The sequence below is a fragment of the Salmo salar genome, chromosome ssa04 (genome assembly GCF_905237065.1).
Source record: "Salmo salar chromosome ssa04, Ssal_v3.1, whole genome shotgun sequence".
NCBI classification, from domain to species: Eukaryota; Metazoa; Chordata; class Actinopteri; order Salmoniformes; family Salmonidae; genus Salmo; species Salmo salar.
The window spans coordinates 88125821-88150702 of record NC_059445.1 but is presented as its reverse complement, the minus strand read 5'-3'; the positions used below and the strand labels follow the sequence as shown (position 1 = coordinate 88150702).

Sequence of the window (24882 nt, the reverse complement as noted above, 5' to 3'; positions counted from 1 at the left end):
GAACGGTGATGGCCGATTGGACTCTGGCGCGCGAGGTCATGTTGGGTACCCTCGTTCCAATACGTTTTAAAAGAGAATGCATTCGTCCACCTTGAATATTATTCATGTTCTGGTTAAAAAAGGCACTAATGATTTATGCTATACAACGTTTGACATGTTTGAACGAACGTAAATATATTTTTTCCCCTCGTTCATGAAGTGAAGTCCGGCGGGCTTAGATCATGTGCTAACAACACGGAGCTTTTTGGACATAAATTATGAGCTTTTTTGAACAAAACTACATTCGTTATGGACCTGGGATTCCTGGAAGTGACATCTGATGAAGAGAATCAAAGGTAATGGATTATTTACATTGTATTTTCGATTTTAGATCTCTCCAACATGGCACCTAGTCTGTATCGCAAAGCGTATTTTTCTGGGCGCAGTGCTCAGATTATTGCAAAGTGTGATTTCCCAGTAAGGTTATTTTTAAATCTGGCAAGTCGATTGCGTTCAAGAGATGTAAATCTATAATTCTTTAAATGACAATATAATATTTTACCAATGTTTTCTAATATTAATTATTTAATTTGTTGTGCTGACTTGACTGCCGGTTATTGGAGGGAAACGATTTCCTGAACATCAACGCCATAGTAAAACGCTGTTTTTGGATATAAATATGAACTTGATAGAACTAAAAATGCATGTATTGTCTAACATAATGTCCTAGGAGTGTCATCTGATGGAGATTGTCAAAGGTTAGTGCATCATTTTAGCTGGTTTTATGGTTTTGGTGACGCCTGTCTTTGAATTGACAAAACATTACACACAGCTATTGTCAATGTACTCTCCTAACATAATCTAACTTTATGCTTTCGCCGTAAAACCTTTTTGAAATTGGACAACGTGGTTAGATTAAGGAGATGTTTATCTTTCAAAGGGTGTAAGATAGTTGTATGTTTGAAAAATTTGAATTTTGACATTTATTTGGTTTCAAATTTGCTGCTCTTTAAATGCACCTGCTGTTGATAGGGTGCACCACGGGTGGCACGCTAGCGTCCCACATAGCCCCAAGAGGCTAAACACTGACTAGTAAAACACTGAGTAGTAAAACAGTGGCTAGTTAAACACTGGTACTCTGAAGTATCCATTCTAACCACTTACAACCATGAAATACATTGTGACTTCTGGGAAAATGAACCAGAGACTCTGATGAACTCTACCAGACGATCGAGTGTCTTCAACGGAGATATACAACAATGACACGATTGCGTAAATATGTACATTGCAATTTTCTTTCATGTTCAAAGCCATTCCATGAGTACAATTATCCACTGTGTGTTGTCAATCCATTTTGTCTTTCCCACTCTTTCTCAGTCCCCACCCCTTTCCTTTGTCTACCAAGCCGTCATACCGGGCTTAACCCACTAGGGACTTTTCTATCATTGTTAGTAACCAATATCTACTGTTTGTTTTGTTATGTATTTCTGTGTAATTATTTAATTAGTTAGTAAATAAATAATTAAGCCAATTTGTAAATTGCTGATTCATTATGGAAACTAGGGTTGGAGCAGATATCCAAGGGTTTGTGAAGTTCAGTAATGAGAACTGATGAGGTAATAATAATTAATTAATAGAAGACTAATTGATCAGATATTAAAGTATGTGAAGAGTTATATTCGGAAAATTATGACTCTGTAAATCCCAACATTTTCCGTGGTGCCCCAACTTCCTAGTTATTTAATGTATACATGATTAGTTTAATCGCGTAATAGTTCAACCTAGATAGTTGATTTGATATAAATAAGTATTCACATTTATTTATTTATTTATCCGAGATGACACTTTCTAGGTTTTTTATTTACCAGCAACCTGAGATCATAATGGATCTACAGAAAAAGGAGGGCCGAACACGCCCCCATTCAGGTTCCTTGATGTCCACATCACCAACAAACTATCATAGTCCAAACACACCAAGACAATTGTGAAAAGGGCATGACAACACCTTTTGGCATGGGTCCCCATATCTTCAAAAAAGTTCTACAGCTGCACCATCGAGAGCATCCTGACCGGTTGCATCACCGCCTTGTATGGCAACGGCTCGGCATCTGCTTGTAAGGCGCTACAGAGGGTAGTGCGAACGGCCCAGCACATCACTGGGGCCAAGCTTCCTGCCATCCAGGACCTCTATACCAGGCGGTGTCAGAGGAAAACCCCAAAAATAGTCAAAGACACCTATCACCCAAGTCCTAGACTGTTCTCTCTGTTACCCCACGGCAAGCAGTACCAGAGCAACAAGTCTAGGTCCGAAAGCCTCCTTAACAGCTCCTACCCCAAGCCATAAGATTCCTGAACATCTAATCAAATGGCTACCCGGACTATTTATATTGACCCCCCCTTTTTTTTTTTTACTCCTGCTACTCCCTGTTTATTATCTATGCATAATCACTTTACCCCTACCTACATGTACAAATTACCTCGACTAAGGATCTGAGGACATTGCCCCCCCCCTCTTCTACACCGCTGCTACTCTCTGTTATTATCTATGCATAGTCACTTTAATAACTTTACCTACATGTACATATTGCCTCAATAACCTCGACACCGGTACCCCCTGTATATAGTCTCCACATTGACTCTGTAGCGGTACCCCCCTGTATATAGCCTCCACATTGACTCTGTACCGGTACCCCCTGTATATAGCCTCCACATTGACTCTGTACCGGTACGCCCTGTATATAGCCTCCACATTGACTCTGTACCGGTACCCCCTGTATATAGCCTCCACATTGACTCTGTACCGGTACCCCCTGTATATTGTCTCCATATTGACTCTATACCGGTACCCCCTGAATAGAACCTCCACATTGACTCTGTACCGGTACCCCCTGTATATAGCCTCCACATTGACTCTGTACCGTAACACCCTGTATATAGTGGCTCCTCCTTTAAAAGTTGTGTCATACTGCAGCACACCTTGTGGGCTGCTGCTGCTGCATTCTATGGCACGTTATTTAATTGTCAGCCATTTTTAACATTAATGCAAGTTACTGCTAGTTTGACCACCAGAGGGCGTCTTTGAGAAGCATTTGATAGTCTCCCATATTGGCATTACTAGAGATTATAATACCTTGTTTGTAAGAACATAGTATATGGGATTAATTTTAAGAAATTTAGCTTAATTAATTAGATAAATATGATGTTGTTTCTATTCCAAGAAAAACGAAAACCTCAGGGTTTGCGTTAGGACGGAACGGAAAATATGGCGCTGTACAACGTGTCGGTCGGGACTAGGCTACAGTACTAAGAGCATAACATTTCCACACCCTAATTGTAGTCTAACCAATTATAAATACCCAAATGGAGATTCAGTGAAAATAAAAATCTAATTGATTCATCAAGACCAGTCCCCATGCTTGTATCAGTTGGTGAAATAGTTATTGCTTCAAATCCTATTGCTTCTAACTTCAATATGCTCTTCAAATAAATAAGACTTACACCACTTTTAACAGCACATTACTCAACACTGGTGAGACTCATGTCGGTTGGCCTACAGTATATACTGTATATATATTTTTTTTCAATGGCGTGACTCTCCAACAATAATTACATTTAGAGGATCGGCTGGCACGGGTATTGAACAAGCATCTGTGCAACGCAGTTTGCACTGTGATGCATTGTCTTGGGCTGCTGCGCCACTCAGGAGGCCCCATCCTCAAAGTTATTCATGCTGATAAATTGCACAAAGTATCAACATATAGAGAGAGGTGTTGGTAAAGGTATATTGTCCTGCTAATACTGTACATGGTGTCCAGGTCAGGATAACCAAAAAATGTATTTATTTATTAAAGACTATCAGAAAGAATGTTGGTACTTATTTATTTTGAGCCACTCAGCTTTCTGTAGGTGCCATCAACTTGTTTATATATAACGATATTTTGGAGATTATTTTGTTTAAAAAAAAAACTAAAGTAAGTGATTGTAATCTGAATAAAATAATATTTGTAAAGGCCAAAACATTTATTTCTGTTTTTAGAGGGAGAGAAAACGCTGGTCCAATTGTGCGCCGCCCTATGGGACTCCCAATCACAGCTGGATGTGATACATAATAACAATAATAATAATAACAATAATAATAATAATAATAATAATAACAATAATAATAATTGTTGGAAACAAGGAAGAAACCTAGACAGGAACCAGGCTATGAGGGGTGGCCAGTCCTCTTCTGGCTGTGCCGGGTGGAGATTATAACAGAACATGGCCAAGATGTTCATAAATGACCAGCAGGGTCAAATAATAATAATCATAGCAGTTGAAGAGGGTGCAACAGTTCAGCACCTCAGGAGTAAATGTCAGTTGGCTTTTCATAGCCGAGCATTCAGAGTTAGGACAGCAGGTGCGGTAGAGCGAGTCAAAAACAGCAGGTCTGGGACAAGGTAGCACGTCCGGTGAACAGGTCAGGGTTCTATAGCCGCAGGCAGAACAGTTGAAACTTGAGCAGCAGCACGGCCAGGTGGACTGGGGACAGCAAGGAGTCATCATGCCAGGTAGTCCTGAGGCATGGTCCTAGGGCTCAGGTCTTCCGTGAGGAGACAACTCAAGCCATTTAAACTGGAACAACCATTTCAGTAACGGGTGCAAAACATCTAACTAAATGATTGGATTAGTTTAGATAGTGTATGTTATTTATCTTTGTGTAGCATGTACTTGCAAAGACACAGATATTAAAAACAATACCCCAAAATCAACCTGCAGTAGAGCATGCTGGGAAAAAAGGGATTTTTTTTAATTATAACCTACAAAAGTAGAGTTTAGTTTTGAGTCAGTACCACAAACATTTAGAAGTAATAATGACTTTTCATTGACTGAGTTCAATTTATTAGAAATATTTGAGTTAAGAAATGCCTTGGATTTGTGAGCCATTAACGTTGTGGTTAGGTTGCGGTAACGTTGCAGTAACGTTGTGGTTAAGTTGCAGTAACGTTGTGGTGAGGTTGCAGTAACGTTGTGGTTAGGTTGCAGTAACGTTGTGGTGAGGTTGCAGTAACGTTGTAGGAGAACAAAATATAAATTCAAACAATGATAACACATGTATCTGCCAGTAAGTTTCTAGTAACACTGTGTGTGTGTGTGTGTGTGTGTTTGAGTGTGCGTATTTCCCTGTTTGTGTGTGTGTTTGCGTGTGCGTATTTCCGTGTGTGTGTAAGGCAGTAATCCTGAAATATGGAGACTGTGCTGGGGGCGAATGATCCTATAGCACTATTCTGCACACACACTTAATCTGCCAGAAAACCACACAGCTAAAATGCCAACCTGTCACTGTTATTGTAGAGTGCTCCCTCAATCCCCTCTCCCTCTCCTCCCTCCCTCCCTCCCTCCCTCAATCCCCTCTCCCTTCCTTCCTCTTCTCCCTGTCCCTTCGTCTTCTCCCTCTCCCTTCATCTCCTCCCTTCATCTTCTCCTCCCTCCCTCAATCCCCTCTCCCTTCCTTCCTCTCCTCCCTCTCCTTTCATCTCCTCCCTCTCCCTTCATCTCCTCCCTCCCTCTTCTCCTCCCTCCTTCATTCAGCATTATCTTTCACTTCCTCTCATTTGCCAACCTACTCTCTCCACCTCTCCTCCCCTGCCTTCCTTCAATCCCCTCCTTTACCTCTAAACTATCTTCCTAAAGGACGTTTTTTTCCTATCTGACCACACAGATACACCAGAGAGTATGAGATCTCTCTCCTCCCTCCTTCCTCTTCTCCTCCCTCCCTCCCTCCCTCCCTCCCTCCCTCCCTCCCTCCCTCCCTCCCTCCCTCCTCTCTCTCTTCCCCTCCCTCCTCCCTCCCTCCCTCCCTCCGCTTCTCCTCTTCTCTTCCCCTCCTCCCTCTTTTTTCCCTCCCTCCCTCCCTCCCTCCCTCCCTCCCTCCCTCCCTCCCTCCCTCCCTCCGCTTCTCCTCTTCTCTTCCCCTCCCTCCCTCCCTCCCTCCCTCCCTCCTCTCTCCCCCCTCCCTCTCCCTCCCTCCCTCCCTCCCTCTCCTCCTCTCTCCTCCCTCCCTCCCTCCCTCCCTCCCTCCCTCTCTCTCCTCCCTCTCTCTCTCCTCCCTCCTCCTCTCCCTCCCTCCCTCCCTCTCCTCCCTCCTCCCTCGCTCCTCCTCCCTCCCTCCCTCCTCTCTCCTCCCTCCCTCCCTCCTCTCTCTCCTTGTTTTGTTTCCACCTCTCTCAGCCCTTGAGGAAAGAATTCCATACATTTAATAAGAAAACAACTGCCGTTTTGTTGCTTGGCGCTGATCTGACTACACTGTTACTACCAGATATAAACCAGGCCTGACTACACTGTTACTACCAGATATAAACCAGGCCTGACTACACTGTTACTACCAGATATAAACCAGGCCTGACTACACTGTTACTACCAGATATAAACCAGGCCTGACTACACTGTTACTACCAGATATAAACCAGGCCTGACTACACTGTTACTACCAGATATAAACCAGGTCTGACTACACTGTTACTACCAGATATAAACCAGGCCTGACTACACTGTTACTACCAGATATAAACCAGGTCTGACTACACTGTTACTACCAGATATAAACCAGGTCTGACTACACTGTTACTACCAGATATAAACCAGGCCTGACTACACTGTTACTACCAGATATAAACCAGGCCTGACTACACTGTTACTACCAGATATAAACCAGGCCTGACTACACTGTTACTACCAGATATAAACCAGGTCTGACTACACTGTTACTACCAGATATAAACCAGGTCTGACTACACTGTTACTACCAGATATAAACCAGGTCTGACTACACTGTTACTACCAGATATAAACCTGATCTGACTACACTGTTACTACCAGATATAAACCAGGTCTGACTACACTGTTACTACCAGATATAAACCAGGTCTGACTACACTGTTACTACCAGATATAAACCTGATCTGACTACACTGTTACTACCAGATATAAACCAGGTCTGACTACACTGTTACTACCAGATATAAACCTGATCTGACTACACTGTTACTACCAGATATACACCAGGTCTGACTACACTGTTACTACCAGATATAAACCAGGTCTGACTACACTGTTACTACCAGATATAAACCAGGTCTGACTACACTGTTACTACCAGATATAAACCAGGTCTGACTACACTGTTACTACCAGATATAAACCTGATCTGACTACACTGTTACTACCAGATATAAACCAGGTCTGACTACACTGTTACTACCAGATATAAACCTGATCTGACTACACTGTTACTACCAGATATAAACCAGGTCTGACTACACTGTTACTACCAGATATAAACCAGGTCTGACTACACTGTTACTACCAGATATAAACCAGGCCTGACTACACTGTTACTACCAGATATAAACCAGGCCTGACTACACTGTTGCTACCAGATATAAACCAGGTCTGACTACACTGTTACTACCAGATATAAACCTGATCTGACTACACTGTTACTACCAGATATAAACCAGGTCTGACTACACTGTTACTACCAGATATAAACCAGGCCTGACTACACTGTTACTACCAGATATAAACCTGATCTGACTACACTGTTACTACCAGATATAAACCAGGTCTGACTACACTGTTACTACCAGATATAAACCAGGCCTGACTACACTGTTACTACCAGATATAAACCAGGTCTGACTACACTGTTACTACCAGATATAAACCAGGCCTGACTACACTGTTACTACCAGATATAAACCAGGCCTGACTACACTGTTACTACCAGATATAAACCAGGTCTGACTACACTGTTACTACCAGATATAAACCAGGTCTGACTACACTGTTACTACCAGATATAAACCAGGCCTGACTACACTGTTACTACCAGATATAAACCTGATCTGACTACACTGTTACTACCAGATATAAACCAGGTCTGACTACACTGTTACTACCAGATATAAACCAGGCCTGACTACACTGTTACTACCAGATATAAACCAGGCCTGACTACACTGTTACTACCAGATATAAACCAGGTCTGACTACACTGTTACTACCAGATATAAACCAGGCCTGACTACACTGTTACTACCAGATATAAACCAGGCCTGACTACACTGTTACTACCAGATATAAACCAGGTCTGACTACACTGTTACTACCAGATATAAACCAGGTCTGACTACACTGTTACTACCAGATATAAACCAGGTCTGACTACACTGTTACTACCAGATATAAACCAGGTCTGACTACACTGTTACTACCAGATATAAACCAGGTCTGACTACACTGTTACTACCAGATATAAACCAGGCCTGACTACACTGTTACTACCAGATATAAACCTGATCTGACTACACTGTTACTACCAGATATAAACCAGGTCTGACTACACTGTTACTACCAGATATAAACCAGGTCTGACTACACTGTTACTACCAGATATAAACACATTAAGATTTTCTCTCACTTTTTGTGTGTGTGTGTGTGTTTGAGTGTGTGTGTCTGTGTCTGTGTGTGTCTGTGTCTGTTTGTGTTTGTGTCTGTGTTTGTGTTTGTGTGTGTGTGTGTGTGTGTGTGTGTGTGTGTGTGTGTGTGTGTGTGTGTGTGTGTGTGTGTGTGTGTGTGTCTGTGTGTGTGTGTGTGTGTGTGTCTCAGCACGTCCCATCTCAGTGAAACAAATCAGGTCTTTGGAGAGGAGAGAGAAAACCTGCACGCTCGGTGGAGATAGCAGAGGTGGGAAGGAGACACTGGGCCCTGCTCCCTGTGTGTTTGTCTGGGCCCTGCTCCCTGTGTGTTTGGCTGGGCCCTGCTCCATGTGTGTTTGGCTGGGCCCTGCTCCCTGTGTGTTTGGCTGGGCCCTGCTCCCTGTGTGTTTGTCTGGGCCCTGCTCCCTGTGTGTTTGGCTGGGCCCTGCTCCCTGTGTGTTTGGCTGGGCCCTGCTCCCTGTGTGTTTGGCTGGGCCCTGCTCCCTGTGTGTTTGGCTGGGCCCTGCTCCCTGTGTGTTTGGCTGGGCCCTGCTCCCTGTGTGTTTGGCTGGGCCCTGCTCCCTGTGTGTTTGTCTGGGCCCTGCTCCCTGTGTGTTTGTCTGGGCCCTGCTCCCTGTGTGTTTGTCTGGGCCCTGCTCCCTGTGTGTTTGGCTGGGCCCTGCTCCCTGTGTGTTTGGCTGGGCCCTGCTCCCTGTGTGTTTGTCTGGGCCCTGCTCCCTGTGTGTTTGGCTGGGCCCTGCTCCCTGTGTGTTTGGCTGGGCCCTGCTCCCTGTGTGTTTGGCTGGGCCCTGCTCCCTGTGTGTTTGGCTGGGCCCTGCTCCCTGTGTGTTTGGCTGGGCCCTGCTCCCTGTGTGTTTGGCTGGGCCCTGCTCCCTGTGTGTTTGGCTGGGCCCTGCTCCCTGTGTGTTTGTCTGGGCCCTGCTCCCTGTGTGTTTGGCTGGGCCCTGCTCCCTGTGTGTTTGGCTGGGCCCTGCTCCCTGTGTGTTTGGCTGGGCCCTGCTCCCTGTGTGTTTGGCTGGGCCCTGCTCCCTGTGTGTTTGGCTGGGCCCTGCTCCCTGTGTGTTTGGCTGGGCCCTGCTCCCTGTGTGTTTGGCTGGGCCCTGCTCCCTGTGTGTTTGGCTGGGCCCTGCTCCCTGTGTGTTTGGCTGGGCCCTGCTCCCTGTGTGTTTGGCTGGGCCCTGCTCCCTGTGTGTTTGGCTGGGCCCTGCTCCCTGTGTGTTTGGCTGTGCCCTGCTCCCTGTGTGTTTGGCTGGGCCCTGCTCCCTGTGTGTTTGGCTGGGCCCTGCTCCCTGTGTGTTTGGCTGGGCCCTGCTCCCTGTGTGTTTGGCTGGGCCCTGCTCCCTGTGTGTTTGGCTGGGCCCTGCTCCCTGTGTGTTTGGCTGGGCCCTGCTCCCTGTGTGTTTGGCTGGGCCCTGCTCCCTGTGTGTTTGGCTGGGCCCTGCTCCCTGTGTGTTTGGCTGTGCCCTGCTCCCTGTGTGTTTGGCTGGGCCCTGCTCCCTGTGTGTTTGGCTGGGCCCTGCTCCCTGTGTGTTTGGCTGGGCCCTGCTCCCTGTGTGTTTGGCTGGGCCCTGCTCCCTGTGTGTTTGGCTGGGCCCTGCTCCCTGTGTGTTTGTCTGGGCCCTGCTCCCTGTGTGTTTGGCTGGGCCCTGCTCCCTGTGTGTTTGTCTGGGCCCTGCTCCCTGTGTGTTTGGCTGGGCCCTGCTCCCTGTGTGTTTGGCTGGGCCTTGCTCCCTGTGTGTTTGGCTGGGCCCTGCTCCCTGTGTGTTTGTCTGGGCCCTGCTCCCTGTGTGTTTGGCTGGGCCCTGCTCCCTGTGTGTTTGGCTGGGCCCTGCTCCCTGTGTGTTTGTCTGGGCCCTGCTCCCTGTGTGTTTGGCTGGGCCCTGCTCCCTGTGTGTTTGTCTGGGCCCTGCTCCCTGTGTGTTTGGCTGGGCCCTGCTCCCTGTGTGTTTGGCTGGGCCCTGCTCCCTGTGTGTTTGGCTGGGCCCTGCTCCCTGTGTGTTTGGCTGGGCCCTGCTCCCTGTGTGTTTGGCTGGGCCCTGCTCCCTGTGTGTTTGGCTGGGCCCTGCTCCCTGTGTGTTTGTCTGGGCCCTGCTCCCTGTGTGTTTGGCTAGGCCCTGCTCCCTGTGTGTTTGGCTGGGCCCTGCTCCCTGTGTGTTTGGCTGGGCCCTGCTCCCTGTGTGTTTGTCTGGGCCCTGCTCCCTGTGTGTTTGGCTGGGCCCTGCTCCCTGTGTGTTTGTCTGGGCCCTGCTCCATGTGTGTTTGTCTGGGCCCTGCTCCCTGTGTGTTTGGCTGGGCCCTGCTCCCTGTGTGTTTGGCTGGGCCCTGCTCCCTGTGTGTTTGGCTGGGCCCTGCTCCCTGTGTGTTTGGCTGGGCCCTGCTCCCTGTGTGTTTGTCTGGGCCCTGCTCCCTGTGTGTTTGGCTGGGCCCTGCTCCCTGTGTGTTTGTCTGGGCCCTGCTCCATGTGTGTTTGGCTGGGCCCTGCTCCCTGTGTGTTTGGCTGGGCCCTGCTCCCTGTGTGTTTGGCTGGGCCCTGCTCCCTGTGTGTTTGGCTGGGCCCTGCTCCCTGTGTGTTTGGCTGGGCCCTGCTCCCTGTGTGTTTGGCTGGGCCCTGCTCCCTGTGTGTTTGTCTGGGCCCTGCTCCCTGTGTGTTTGGCTGGGCCCTGCTCCCTGTGTGTTTGGCTGGGCCCTGCTCCCTGTGTGTTTGGCTGGGCCCTGCTCCCTGTGTGTTTGTCTGGGCCCTGCTCCCTGTGTGTTTGGCTGGGCCCTGTGTTCCCGCTCCAACTCCTTTACTGCGCAGGGTGAAAGAAGGGAATAGGAAACAGGGTTAAACAGGGTTAAAATCAAACTGCAGTAACCTATGTGTATATTTTAACAGCTACCCTAATGGATATTACCAGTTACTTCAGGACTGATATAGTTACCATAATACAAAGTGTGGTGTTTGTGTGTGTGTGTGTGTGTGTGTGTGTGTGTGTGTGTGTGTGTGTGTGTGTGTGTGTGTGTGTGTGTGTGTGTGTGTGTGTGTGTGTGTGTGTGTGTGTGTGTGTGTGTGTGTGTGTGTGTGTGTGTGTGTGTGTGTGTGTGTGTTCATCATAGCTCTTGATGTTTTTTTGCGACTGTTCTTGAAGAAACTTTCAAAGTTCTTGACATTTTCCAGATTGACTGACCTTCATGTCTTAAAGTAATGATGGAATGATGGTCGTTTCTCTTTGCTTATTTGAGCTGTTCTTGCCTTAATATGGACTTGGTATTTTACCAAATAGGGCTATATTCTGTATACCACCCCGACCTTTTCACAACACAATTGATTGGCTCAAACAAAATTAAGAAGGAATTAAATTCCCCAAATTAACTTTTAACAAAGCACACTTGTTAATTGAAATGCATTCCAGGTGACTAACCTAATGAAGCTGGTTGAGAGAATGCCAAGAGTGTGCAAAGCTGTCATCAAGGCAAAAGGTTGGCTACTTTGAAGAATCTCAAATATATTTTGATTTGTTTAACACTTTGTTGGTTACTACATGATTCCATATGTGTTATTTCATAATTTTGATGTCTTCACTATTATTCTACAATGTAGAAAATAGTAAAAAATAAAGAAAAACCCTGGAATGACTAGGTGATCTATAACTTTTGACCGGTAGTGTAGTTATTTTTGGCCACCCATGACTGTAAATGTATTTCCTGTTCATGTTAAGTTCACTGCAACTTCAATAATTTTGCACATTTACATAGTTTTAAATAAAAATGAATAACGTTATTATTTAAATATTCTATCAAAGTGGTAACTCTCCCTACATAGGCACTTTGAGGAAATCATACTCTAATGTAAGCCTCGTTAAAGGTACATGTCACCGCTCAACTTTAACATGTGATGACAGTACAACAGAGTTGATGAGCAGGAATAATATGTCCTCTCACAGATTCACCAAGAAGGAAGCCATTACTGAGCCACGCCTCCTGTATTCTGATCTGTCCTGTTGGGTCATAGTTCAATAACCCAGCATCAATAACCGAATAACCCAATTAATTCACATTTTAGTCATTTATCAGACGCTCTTATCCAGAGCAACTTACAGTAGTGAATGCATACATTTAATACATTTTATTTCAGTTTTTTCCGTACTGGTCCCCCGTGGGAATCGAACCCACAACCCTGGCGTTGCAAACACCACGCTCTACCAACTGAGCCACACGGGACCAACTGGCTGGGTCAAAACTAACCCAACCTGTGTTCTGTCCAATATTTACCCAAACGGGGTTGTTTTTAACCCAGCATGGTGTACTAATGTGGCATCATATTATGGGAAGAAACATGAGCACGATGTGATGTAGTGGGAGGAGACAACAGGGAGAGAGGTAAGGAGACGATGAGAGAGGGAGAGAGGTAAGGAGGTGAGAGAGGGAGGGAAAGGGTGAGAGAGGGAGAGAGGTAGGGAGAAGGTGAGAGAGGGAGAGAGGTAAGGAGACGATGAGAGAGGGAGAGAGGTAAGGAGGTGAGAGAGGGAGGGAAAGGGTGAGAGAGGGAGAGAGGTAGGGAGAAGGTGAGAGAGGGAGAGAGGTAAGGAGACGATGAGAGAGGGAGAGAGGTAAGGAGGTGAGAGAGGGAGAGAGGGAGGGAAAGGGTGAGAGAGGGAGAAAGGGAGGGGAAGGGTGAGAGAGAGAGTAAGAGAGGTGGGGAAAGAGAGAGAGAGAGTGAGAGAGGTAGGTAGAGGGTAAGAGAGAGATGGACAAAGAGAGAGGGAGTACGAGAACAAGAAGGTACAGATATGTGGAGAGAGAGAGAGATAAATATACAGAGAAAGGGAGAGAGAGAGAGAGAGAGAGAGAGAGAGAGAGATATCGAGGGAGATGAAAGCAGAAGGAGAAGAACAAGGTGATAATGGTGATAATAAGGGAGAGCTCTTCAGGGGTTACAGTGCCGGCGTTCCCCAGGAGGAGTCTACCATCTTGGGCAACAGCGTTAGTTCCACCTGGGTACCATGGTTCCTTTAACAACGCCTAGCGAGAACATTTGATTGAATAATGTAATTACGATAAACACCTCCTTTTTATTTATTTTTTGTTAATGTTTTTTTGGTAAAAGTTTTTGTGTTTAGTTTATTACAGTCTACGGGCATCTACTTTCCATCTGAAATATAGTATTGATCCATAAAAGATCTGCTGACTCATCATGTGAGCTAAGAGCTTTTCAGTTGTTTTCAGAAATTGATTTGAAATAGAAATTCAAGACTTGAAGGGATAGCTACACACACGCACACGCACACACACACACACGCGCGCACATGCGCACACGCCGACACCGACACACGCGCACACACGCACACACGCGCACACGCGCACACACGCACACACAGACACACACACACGCGTGCACACGCGCACACGCGCACACACGCACACACGCGCACACGCGCACACACGCACACACGCACACAGACACACCCGCGCACACACGCACACACACACACACACACACACACACCCATACGGAAGGGAGGAATGACAGTCTGTTGTATTGACATGGATCGATGTGAGGTCCAGAGGACAGAGCTCCTTCCATCAGCAGCAGGAGAGGAGAGATTAAAACAGACAGAGAAGAGAGATTATAACAGAGAAGAGGAGAGATTATAACAGAGAAGAGGAGAGATTATAACAGAGAAGAGGAGAGATTATAACAGAGAAGAGGAGAGATTATAACAGACAGAGAAGAGGAGAGATTATAACAGACAGAGAAGTGGAGAGATTATAACAGACAGAGAGGAGAGATTATAACAGACAGAGAAGAGGAGAGATTATAACAGACAGAGAGGAGAGATTATAACAGACAGAGAAGAGGAGAGATTAACACAGACAGAGAAGAGGAGAGATTATAACAGACAGAGAAGAGGAGAGATTATAACCAGACAGAGAAGAGGAGAGATTATAACAGGCAGAGAAGAGGAGAGATTAGGATAAAGTAATCCTTCTAACCCCCCCCCTAAAGATTTAGATGCACTATTGTAAAGTGGTTGTTCCACTGGATATCATAAGGTGAATCCACCAATTTGTAAATCGCTCTGGATAAGAGCGTCTGCTAAATGACTTAAATGTAATGTAAATGTAAAAATGTAATTATAACAGACAGAGAAGAGGAGAGATTATAACAGACAGAGAAGAGGAGAGATTATAACAGGCAGAGAAGAGGAGAGATTATAACAGACAGAGAAGAGGATAGATTATAACAGACAGAGAAGAGGAGAGATTATAACAGGCAGAGAAGAGGATAGATTATAACAGACAGAGAAGAGGAGAGATTATAACAGACAGAGAAGAGGAGAGATTATAACAGGCAGAGAAGAGGATAGATTATAACAGACAGAGAAGAGGAGAGATTATAACAGGCAGAGAAGAGGAGAGATTATAACAGACAGAGAAGAGGATAGATTATAACAGACAGAGAAGAGGAGAGATTATAACAGACAGAGAAGAGGAGAGAGAACAACAGAATGAAAAGAGGAGTCTGGTTGCTCTTCATTACACACCACGGACAAACAAATATTATTTACATCAACAACATAGGAGTCAATACAAAACATATTGTATGACCTTGGTGGTCTATAGCAGCTTCCCACCAGAATGGGCTTTAGGTGAGGCAGATGAACCTGTAGCCATATTACTTCAACAGTATTTAACATGAGATCCTCTCTAAACGTTACAGGAATGTTGTTCTGAATATAAACAGCAACACCTCCACCTTTGGCATTTCTGTATTTTCTGTAAATGTTATAACCATGTCTTGCTACCACTGTATCATCAAATGTATTATCTAAGTGAGTTTCAGAGATAGTCAGAATATGAATGCCATCTGTTACTAGCAAATTATTGATTTCATGAACCTTGTTTCTTAAGCTTCATATGTTAACGTGGGATATTTTTAACACTTTTCTGTGATACCTGATTGTTTTTCTTGCTTTACTGGGAAGCTTAGCAGAAGTAGATATTCTCATGTTATTTATGTTAGTGCAGGGTGAGCTGCACACAGTGGACTTCCTACTAGGGCACAGCACCTCAGTGCTAACAGTATAACTGGGTCATAGGCTCATGATTACTGCATACAAATACTGTAGGATCAACAGAGGTATTCAGGGCAGTTAGAGGGACATAAATTAGATTACTTACATGGTGTCTTCCAGCGCCCCTGGTGTAATGTACATGTGCTGAAGCATTATGACAACTCAGCGACACAACGGTAGGGATTAGCTGAGCAGGGCTTGGATCATTGATAAGTCATTGTCTCAACGCAGCCTTATAGTGCTGTGAACGGATCCAGGAACACAAATGATTTGAGTGGATGCCATCCTCCTTTGTTTCCAGAAGGTATCAAAATGGTCAATACATGTTACACCCACAGAGCTACAATAGTCTCGTAGCCAGTTATGGAGGGATAAAAGTCTGCCGAACTTTTCAATGTCCCGATTTAGGGAGGGCAGAGGGCCAGATATCATGGGGTGTTTGTTGGTGTCAAGTAGAGACCCGGCCAGTTCTTTAAAAACCCATCTTCGGCTGTTCTGAACTGCCCTTCATAATGTCATTGAATCCCACATGAACTATGATAGACGAAATACTCCTGCATAGCACAACGTTTTTTGGTCCAGGGACTGAGACGTTTCTCACCGTTGAACTACCCAGTACAACGGCCGGTAGAATGGAATTGAGAATTCCGCCCATTCCCACCCCTCACACAATTCGTTGAGCTTTTCACGGGTCCACGAGAAGCAGGATAGCATATCCTCGTGTAACGGCTGTTGTAGGAGAGAGAGGACCGAGGCGCAGCGGGGTTGCGTGCTCATCATTATAATTTATTAAATAAACATGAACACGGAAAACAAGAAAACAAAGAACGACAGACAGTTTCACAGGCTACAATAATAACAGCAGTGCGAAATACAACTACCCACAATTAACAACCCCAAACACATACCTATATATAGGACTCTCAATCAGAGGAAAATAGAAACACCTGCCTCCAATTGAGAGTCCACACCCAAACCTAAACATAGAAAACTAAACTAGACAGAACGTAGAAAATACAACCTAGAACATACCCAACACCCAGAACTAACAAATCACACACCCTAAACACAACCAACCACCTCGAACCAACCAAAACAAATACCCTCTGCCACGCCCTGACCAAACTACAATACAAATAATACCTAAACTGGTCAGGATGTGACACCTCGTGGCTCCCGGAGATAGGTCCAGACCTCCCACAGCAGGCAGCGCCCCGTCAGATCCAGAGAGAGGGAAAGGAGCCGAACTCCACGATGAAGCCGCTGCCGGATTCAGCACCGCCGTCGCAGACACTGGCCGTCCCAGCGATGAAGGCGCAGGTAGATCAGGAACCAGTGCAGAGAAACTATTCCTTATGTCAATCTGCTCTGAACCTCTCGCATTTCACTCCCGTCTGCTTAGCGGCACGGGAGTGACTGCGGTTTTCATGACTTGTGACATGGGACCAGCGCTGATTGGAACAGTCTACTTGCTGTTCTCAGGCAACTTCACTACAGGATGGAGGATGAGAACAGATGGAGATGACTTCCTTGACAGACAAGATCCAGGTAGCACAGACCATTCAGATCGGGACAGATGACAAGGTGGGGAAACACCCATTAGGCCCGACCGGCATCCAGCCATAGGAGTTGAAAACGAAAAAAGTACCAATCTGATTTTGTTCACCCCCCCCATAAGTTTGAGCAGAATTTAGATTTGTTTGCTAAGCATAGCCACCTCATTCCTGTAGTCCCCCGCGTTGGAACTCCGGATTTGCCAATGTCGTCCCCGGACAAGAGCGTAATAAACACAGCTTCTACAGAGCTGGAAACGTTCGTTAGCTCAATTACAACCTAGCTAGTTGGTAGCAGGTGTTGACACAGGTATCCGAGTTCTTGAGTTCCTGATTTATTTTTTTGTTTTGCCATCGAGTCGGCTATACTGATCACAATTTTCGAATCACACTCTGGAAATAAGCCCTTTTCTTTAGCTTGTGCTATTGCGAGTGTTGTATGATTTCGGTAGTCTGACTCGTTGTGTTTGGGCGCATTGTGTTCTATCAGCATGTCTGTGATTCATCGCTCTGAGTACCTAGTCTAGCAGCATGTCTGTGATTCATCGCTCTGAGTACCTAGTCTAGTGGCATGTCTGTGATTCATCGCTCTGAGTACCTAGTCTATCAGCATGTCTGTGATTCATCGCTCTGAGTACCTAGTCTATCAGCATGTCTGTGATTCATCGCTCTGAGTACCTAGTCTAGTGGCATGTCTGTGATGCATCGCTCTGAGTACCTAGTCTATCAGCATGTCTGTGATTCATCGCTCTGAGTACCTAGTCTAGTGGCATGTCTGTGATTCATCGCTCTGAGTACCTAGTCTATCAGCATGTCTGTGATTCATCGCTCTGAGTACCTGGTCTAGTGGCATGTCTGTGATTCATCGCTCTGAGTACCTGGTCTAGTGGCATGTCTGTGATTCATCGCTCTGAGTACCTAGTCTATCAGCATGTCTGTGATTCATCGCTCTGAGTACCTGGTCTAGTGGCATGTCTGTGATTCATCGCTCTGAGTACCTAGTCTATCAGCATGTCTGTGATTCATACCTCTGAGTACCTAGTCTATCAGCATGTCTGTGATTCATTGCTCTGAGTACCTAGTCTAGTGGCATGTCTGTGATTCATCGCTCTGAGTACCTAGTCTATCCGCATGTCTGTGATTCATCGCTCTGAGTACCTAGTCTAGTGGCATGTCTGTGATTCATCGCTCTGAGTACCTGGTCTAGTGGCATGTCTGTGATTCATCGCTCTGAGTACCTAGTCTAGTGGCATGTCTGTGATTCATCGCTCTGAGTACCTGGTCTAGTGGCATGTCTGTGATTAAAGGTTCCCATTAAAGGCTCCCATTAAAGGTTTTTGGTGATCCAAAGACATAATACAGTACTGTGTTCCATAGGGTGGAATTACAGTGCCATAACAAAATACAACAATTTTTCCACAATACACCATAATTTACAATATTCTGTAGTAAAACATTTCAGAGTTTTTTACTATATAAATTACAGTGCAAATCATAAGCTATTCCACAAAGCGCTGTATCCAGTCTTTTGTCGGACAGTTTCCCCACAGAGCCACAGAGACCCAGCAACAGAGAGCTAGAGACAGAGACAGAGAGACAGGGGGAGAGAGACAGAGACAGAGAGAGAGACAGAGAGAGACAGACAGGGGGAGAGACAGAGACAGAGAGAGAGACAGAGACAGTGAGAGAGACAGAGAGAGAGAGAGAGACAGGGGGAGAGAGACAGAGACATAGAGAGAGACAGAGAGAGACAGACAGGGGGAGAGACAGAGACAGAGAGAGAGACAGAGAGAGAGAGAGAGACGGGGGGAGAGACAGAGAGAGAGACAGAGAGACAGAGAGAGAGACAGAGAGAGAGAAGAGAGAGAGAGAGAGAGAGAGAGACAGAGAGAGACAGAGAGAGAAAGTGTGTGTGTGAGAGAGAGACTGCATGCAGAATTCTGTGAAAAATATCTTCTGTGTACAGCGTAAAACCGAAAACAATGCATGCAGAGCAGAATTAGGCTGATACCCGCTAATTAGCAAAATTCTGAAAAAAGAGGCGTTAAATTCTACAACCACCTAAAAGGAAGAGATTCACCAACAATTCCATAACAAACATATTAGAGACACATATTTCCCTCAGATTACACAGATCCACAAAGAATTTGACCAAAATGTATGACATTCTGAGAAAACATCACTAACATTACACACAGTCTATACAGGTAAATATCTGTTAGCTAGCAAGCCAGCCATCTTACATCAGCTAACGTTAGCTAGCTAACAGCAAACTTTAACTTGGTCTTTTGTTTAGACATGAAACGTTAACGTTAGCTAGCAAGCCAGCCATCTTACATCAGCTAACGTTAGCTAGCTAACAGCAAACTTTAACTTGGTCTTTTGTTTAGACATGAAACGTTAACGTTAGCTAGCAAGCCAGCCATCTTACATCAGCTAACGTTAGCTAGCTAACAGCAAACTTTAACTTGGTCTTTTGTTTAGACATGATACGTTAACGTTAGCTAGCTAGCTAAAACATTTAACCATAATCCCAAACCATAGAGTACCAGCAATACAAACCGATTGTCATAGCTAGCTAAAGCTAACCAAATAGGTTGAAGGTGTTGATGGTGTTGGGTTGAAGGTGTTGATGGTGTTGGGTTGAAGGTGTTGATGGTGTTGGGTTGAAGGTGTTGATGGTGTTGGGTTGAAGGTGTTCATGGTGTTGGGTTGAAGGTGTCCTAGGTGTTGGGTTGAAGGTGTTGATGGTGTTGGGTTGAAGGTGTTGATGGTGTTGGGTTGAAGGTGTTGATGGTGTTGGGTTGACTGACTGTCATTGTAGCTATTCCATATAGGCTGCAGTAACTTTCACAGTGTTTCCTGGAATCATTTCTATTTCCTCCTTCATTTCTCTGGACCATACTGTTAGTACTTTATTCCCTCTACAAACGTTGATCTAATCTATTGTTCTCTCCTCTCTACATATCTTCATCCCTTCCCTCTCCTCCTCCTCCTCCTCCTCCTCCTCCTCCCCATCCTCTTCCCACCCCGCTCTTCCTCCTTCATTATCCACCTCCTCCTCATCCTTGCTTTGTTGGTGGGTTCTGCAGTGACGGCACAGAGAAGCAAATTGAGAGGTGAGTTGATGGATTGTCTCCTCCTCTGCTCTCGCGGTCATCTCTGGTTTCTCTGTTTTCGAAACTTCTATACTAGCTGTCTGTTCTAGTAGTTACTATACTAGCTGTCTGTTCTAGTGTTACTATACTAGCTGTCTGTTCTAGTGTTACTATACTAGCTGTCTGTTCTAGTAGTTACTATACTAGCTGTCTGTTCTAGTGTTACTATACTAGCTGTCTGTTCTAGTGTTACTATACTAGCTGTCTGTTCTAGTGTTACTATACTAGCTGTCTGTTCTAGTGTTACTATACTAGCTGTCTGTTCTAGTGTTACTATACTAGCTGTCTGTTCTAGTGTTACTATACTAGCTGTCTGTTCTAGTAGTTACTATACTAGCTGTCTGTTCTAGTGTTACTATACTAGCTGTCTGTTCTAGTGTTACTATACTAGCTGTCTGTTCTAGTGTTACTATACTAGCTGTCTGTTCTAGTAGTTACTATACTAGCTGTCTGTTCTAGTAGTTACTATACTAGCTGTCTGTTCTAGTGTTACTATACTAGCTGTCTGTTCTAGTGTTACTATACTAGCTGTCTGTTCTAGTAGTTACTATACTAGCTGTCTGTTCTAGTGTTACTATACTAGCTGTCTGTTCTAGTGTTACTATACTAGCTGTCTGTTCTAGTGTTACTATACTAGCTGTCTGTTCTAGTAGTTACTATACTAGCTGTCTGTTCTAGTGTTACTATACTAGCTGTCTGTTCTAGTGTTACTATACTAGCTGTCTGTTCTAGTGTTACTATACTAGCTGTCTGTTCTAGTGTTACTATACTAGCTGTCTGTTCTAGTGTTACTATACTAGCTGTCTGTTCTAGTGTTACTATACTAGCTGTCTGTTCTAGTGTTACTATACTAGCTGTCTGTTCTAGTGTTACTATACTAGCTGTCTGTTCTAGTAGTTACTATACTAGCTGTCTGTTCTAGTGTTACTATACTAGCTGTCTGTTCTAGTGTTACTATACTAGCTGTCTGTTCTAGTGTTACTATACTAGCTGTCTGTTCTAGTGTTACTATACTAGCTGTCTGTTCTAGTAGTTACTATACTAGCTGTCTGTTCTAGTGTTACTATACTAGCTGTCTGTTCTAGTGTTACTATACTAGCTGTCTGTTCTAGTGTTACTATACTAGCTGTCTGTTCTAGTGTTACTATACTAGCTGTCTGTTCTAGTAGTTACTATACTAGCTGTCTGTTCTAGTGTTACTATACTAGCTGTCTGTTCTAGTGTTACTATACTAGCTGTCTGTTCTAGTGTTACTATACTAGCTGTCTGTTCTAGTGTTACTATACTAGCTGTCTGTTCTAGTGTTACTATACTAGCTGTCTGTTCTAGTGTTACTATACTAGCTGTCTGTTCTAGTAGTTACTATACTAGCTGTCTGTTCTAGTGTTACTATACTAGCTGTCTGTTCTAGTGTTACTATACTAGCTGTCTGTTCTAGTGTTACTATACTAGCTGTCTGTTCTAGTGTTACTATACTAGCTGTCTGTTCTAGTGTTACTATACTAGCTGTCTGTTCTAGTGTTACTATACTAGCTGTCTGTTCTAGTGTTACTATACTAGCTGTCTGTTCTAGTGTTACTATACTAGCTGTCTGTTCTAGTGTTACTATACTAGCTGTCTGTTCTAGTGTTACTATACTAGCTGTCTGTTCTAGTGTTACTATACTAGCTGTCTGTTCTAGTGTTACTATACTAGCTGTCTGTTCTAGTAGTTACTATACTAGCTGTCTGTTCTAGTGTTACTATACTAGCTGTCTGTTCTAGTGTTACTATACTAGCTGTCTGTTCTAGTGTTACTATACTAGCTGTCTGTTCTAGTAGTTACTATACTAGCTGTCTGTTCTAGTGTTACTATACTAGCTGTCTGTTCTAGTGTTACTATACTAGCTGTCTGTTCTAGTGTTACTATACTAGCTGTCTGTTCTAGTGTTACTATACTAGCTGTCTGTTCTAGTGTTACTATACTAGCTGTCTGTTCTAGTGTTACTATACTAGCTGTCTGTTCTAGTGTTACTATACTAGCTGTCTGTTCTAGTGTTACTATACTAGCTGTCTGTTCTAGTGTTACTATACTAGCTGTCTGTTCTAGTGTTACTATACTAGCTGTCTGTTCTAGTGTTACTATACTAGCTGTCTGTTCTAGTGTTACTATACTAGCTGTCTGTTCTAGTGTTACTATACTAGCTGTCTGTTCTAGTGTTACTATACTAGCTGTCTGTTCTAGTGTTACTATACTAGCTGTCTGTTCTAGTGTTACTATACTAGCTGTCTGTTCTAGTGTTACTATACTAGCTGTCTGTTCTAGTAGTTACTATACTAGCTGTCTGTTCTAGTGTTACTATACTAGCTGTCTGTTCTAGTGTTACTATACTAGCTGTCTGTTCTAGTGTTACTATACTAGCTGTCTGTTCTAGTGTTACTATACTAGCTGTCTGTTCTAGTAGTTACTATACTAGCTGTCTGTTCTAGTGTTACTATACTAGCTGTCTGTTCTAGTGTTACTATACTAGCTGTCTGTTCTAGTAGTTACTATACTAGCTGTCTGTTCTAGTGTTACTATACTAGCTGTCTGTTCTAGTGTTACTATACTAGCTGTCTGTTCTAGTGTTACTATACTAGCTGTCTGTTCTAGTAGTTACTATACTAGCTGTCTGTTCTAGTGTTACTATACTAGCTGTCTGTTCTAGTGTTACTATACTAGCTGTCTGTTCTAGTGTTACTATACTAGCTGTCTGTTCTAGTGTTACTATACTAGCTGTCTGTTCTAGTGTTACTATACTAGCTGTCTGTTCTAGTGTTACTATACTAGCTGTCTGTTCTAGTGTTACTATACTAGCTGTCTGTTCTAGTAGTTACTATACTAGCTGTCTGTTCTAGTGTTACTATACTAGCTGTCTGTTCTAGTGTTACTATACTAGCTGTCTGTTCTAGTGTTACTATACTAGCTGTCTGTTCTAGTGTTACTATACTAGCTGCCTGTTCTAGTAGTTACTATACTAGCTGTCTGTTCTAGTGTTACTATACTAGCTGTCTGTTCTAGTAGTTACTATACTAGCTGTCTGTTCTAGTGTTACTATACTAGCTGTCTGTTCTAGTGTTACTATACTAGCTGTCTGTTCTAGTGTTACTATACTAGCTGTCTGTTCTAGTGTTACTATACTAGCTGTCTGTTCTAGTGTTACTATACTAGCTGTCTGTTCTAGTAGTTACTATACTAGCTGTCTGTTCTAGTGTTACTATACTAGCTGTCTGTTCTAGTGTTACTATACTAGCTGTCTGTTCTAGTGTTACTATACTAGCTGTCTGTTCTAGTGTTACTATACTAGCTGTCTGTTCTAGTGTTACTATACTAGCTGTCTGTTCTAGTGTTACTATACTAGCTGTCTGTTCTAGTGTTACTATACTAGCTGTCTGTTCTAGTGTTACTATACTAGCTGTCTGTTCTAGTGTTACTATACTAGCTGTCTGTTCTAGTAGTTACTATACTAGCTGTCTGTTCTAGTGTTACTATACTAGCTGTCTGTTCTAGTGTTACTATACTAGCTGTCTGTTCTAGTAGTTACTATACTAGCTGTCTGTTCTAGTGTTACTATACTAGCTGTCTGTTCTAGTGTTACTATACTAGCTGTCTGTTCTAGTGTTACTATACTAGCTGTCTGTTCTAGTGTTACTATACTAGCTGTCTGTTCTAGTGTTACTATACTAGCTGTCTGTTCTAGTGTTACTATACTAGCTGTCTGTTCTAGTGTTACTATACTAGCTGTCTGTTCTAGTGTTACTATACTAGCTGTCTGTTCTAGTGTTACTATACTAGCTGTCTGTTCTAGTGTTACTATACTAGCTGTCTGTTCTAGTGTTACTATACTAGCTGTCTGTTCTAGTGTTACTATACTAGCTGTCTGTTCTAGTGTTACTATACTAGCTGTCTGTTCTAGTGTTACTATACTAGCTGTCTGTTCTAGTGTTACTATACTAGCTGTCTGTTCTAGTGTTACTATACTAGCTGTCTGTTCTAGTGTTACTATACTAGCTGTCTGTTCTAGTGTTACTATACTAGCTGTCTGTTCTAGTGTTACTATACTAGCTGTCTGTTCTAGTGTTACTATACTAGCTGTCTGTTCTAGTAGTTACTATACTAGCTGTCTGTTCTAGTGTTACTATACTAGCTGTCTGTTCTAGTGTTACTATACTAGCTGTCTGTTCTAGTGTTACTATACTAGCTGTCTGTTCTAGTAGTTACTATACTAGCTGTCTGTTCTAGTGTTACTATACTAGCTGTCTGTTCTAGTGTTACTATACTAGCTGTCTGTTCTAGTAGTTACTATACTAGCTGTCTGTTCTAGTGTTACTATACTAGCTGTCTGTTCTAGTGTTACTATACTAGCTGTCTGTTCTAGTAGTTACTATACTAGCTGTCTGTTCTAGTGTTACTATACTAGCTGTCTGTTCTAGTGTTACTATACTAGCTGTCTGTTCTAGTGTTACTATACTAGCTGTCTGTTCTAGTGTTACTATACTAGCTGTCTGTTCTAGTGTTACTATACTAGCTGTCTGTTCTAGTGTTACTATACTAGCTGTCTGTTCTAGTAGTTACTATACTAGCTGTCTGTTCTAGTGTTACTATACTAGCTGTCTGTTCTAGTGTTACTATACTAGCT

General features: G+C 44.0%; 1 protein-coding gene and 1 non-coding gene across 4 annotated transcripts in view; one reads left to right on the top strand and one right to left on the bottom strand.

The window, feature by feature from the left end:
- Positions 1-24882, top strand: part of LOC106604040 (cell adhesion molecule 2) — a 574105-nt gene that overhangs the window by 289646 nt on the left and 259577 nt on the right. For 2 of the 3 annotated variants that reach the window (XM_045717480.1, XM_045717478.1), the window contains exon 2: positions 20160-20186. The exons of the other annotated variant lie outside the window; for it this stretch is intronic. In XM_045717480.1, coding sequence (XP_045573436.1) covers positions 20160-20186 — 27 coding nt within the window. The remainder of the gene's footprint in view (positions 1-20159; positions 20187-24882) is intronic. 3 annotated transcript variants of the gene reach the window in all.
- trnaa-ugc (transfer RNA alanine (anticodon UGC)) lies at positions 12586-12661 on the bottom strand. The gene has a single exon. It is a non-coding gene; the product is annotated as a tRNA-Ala (tRNA).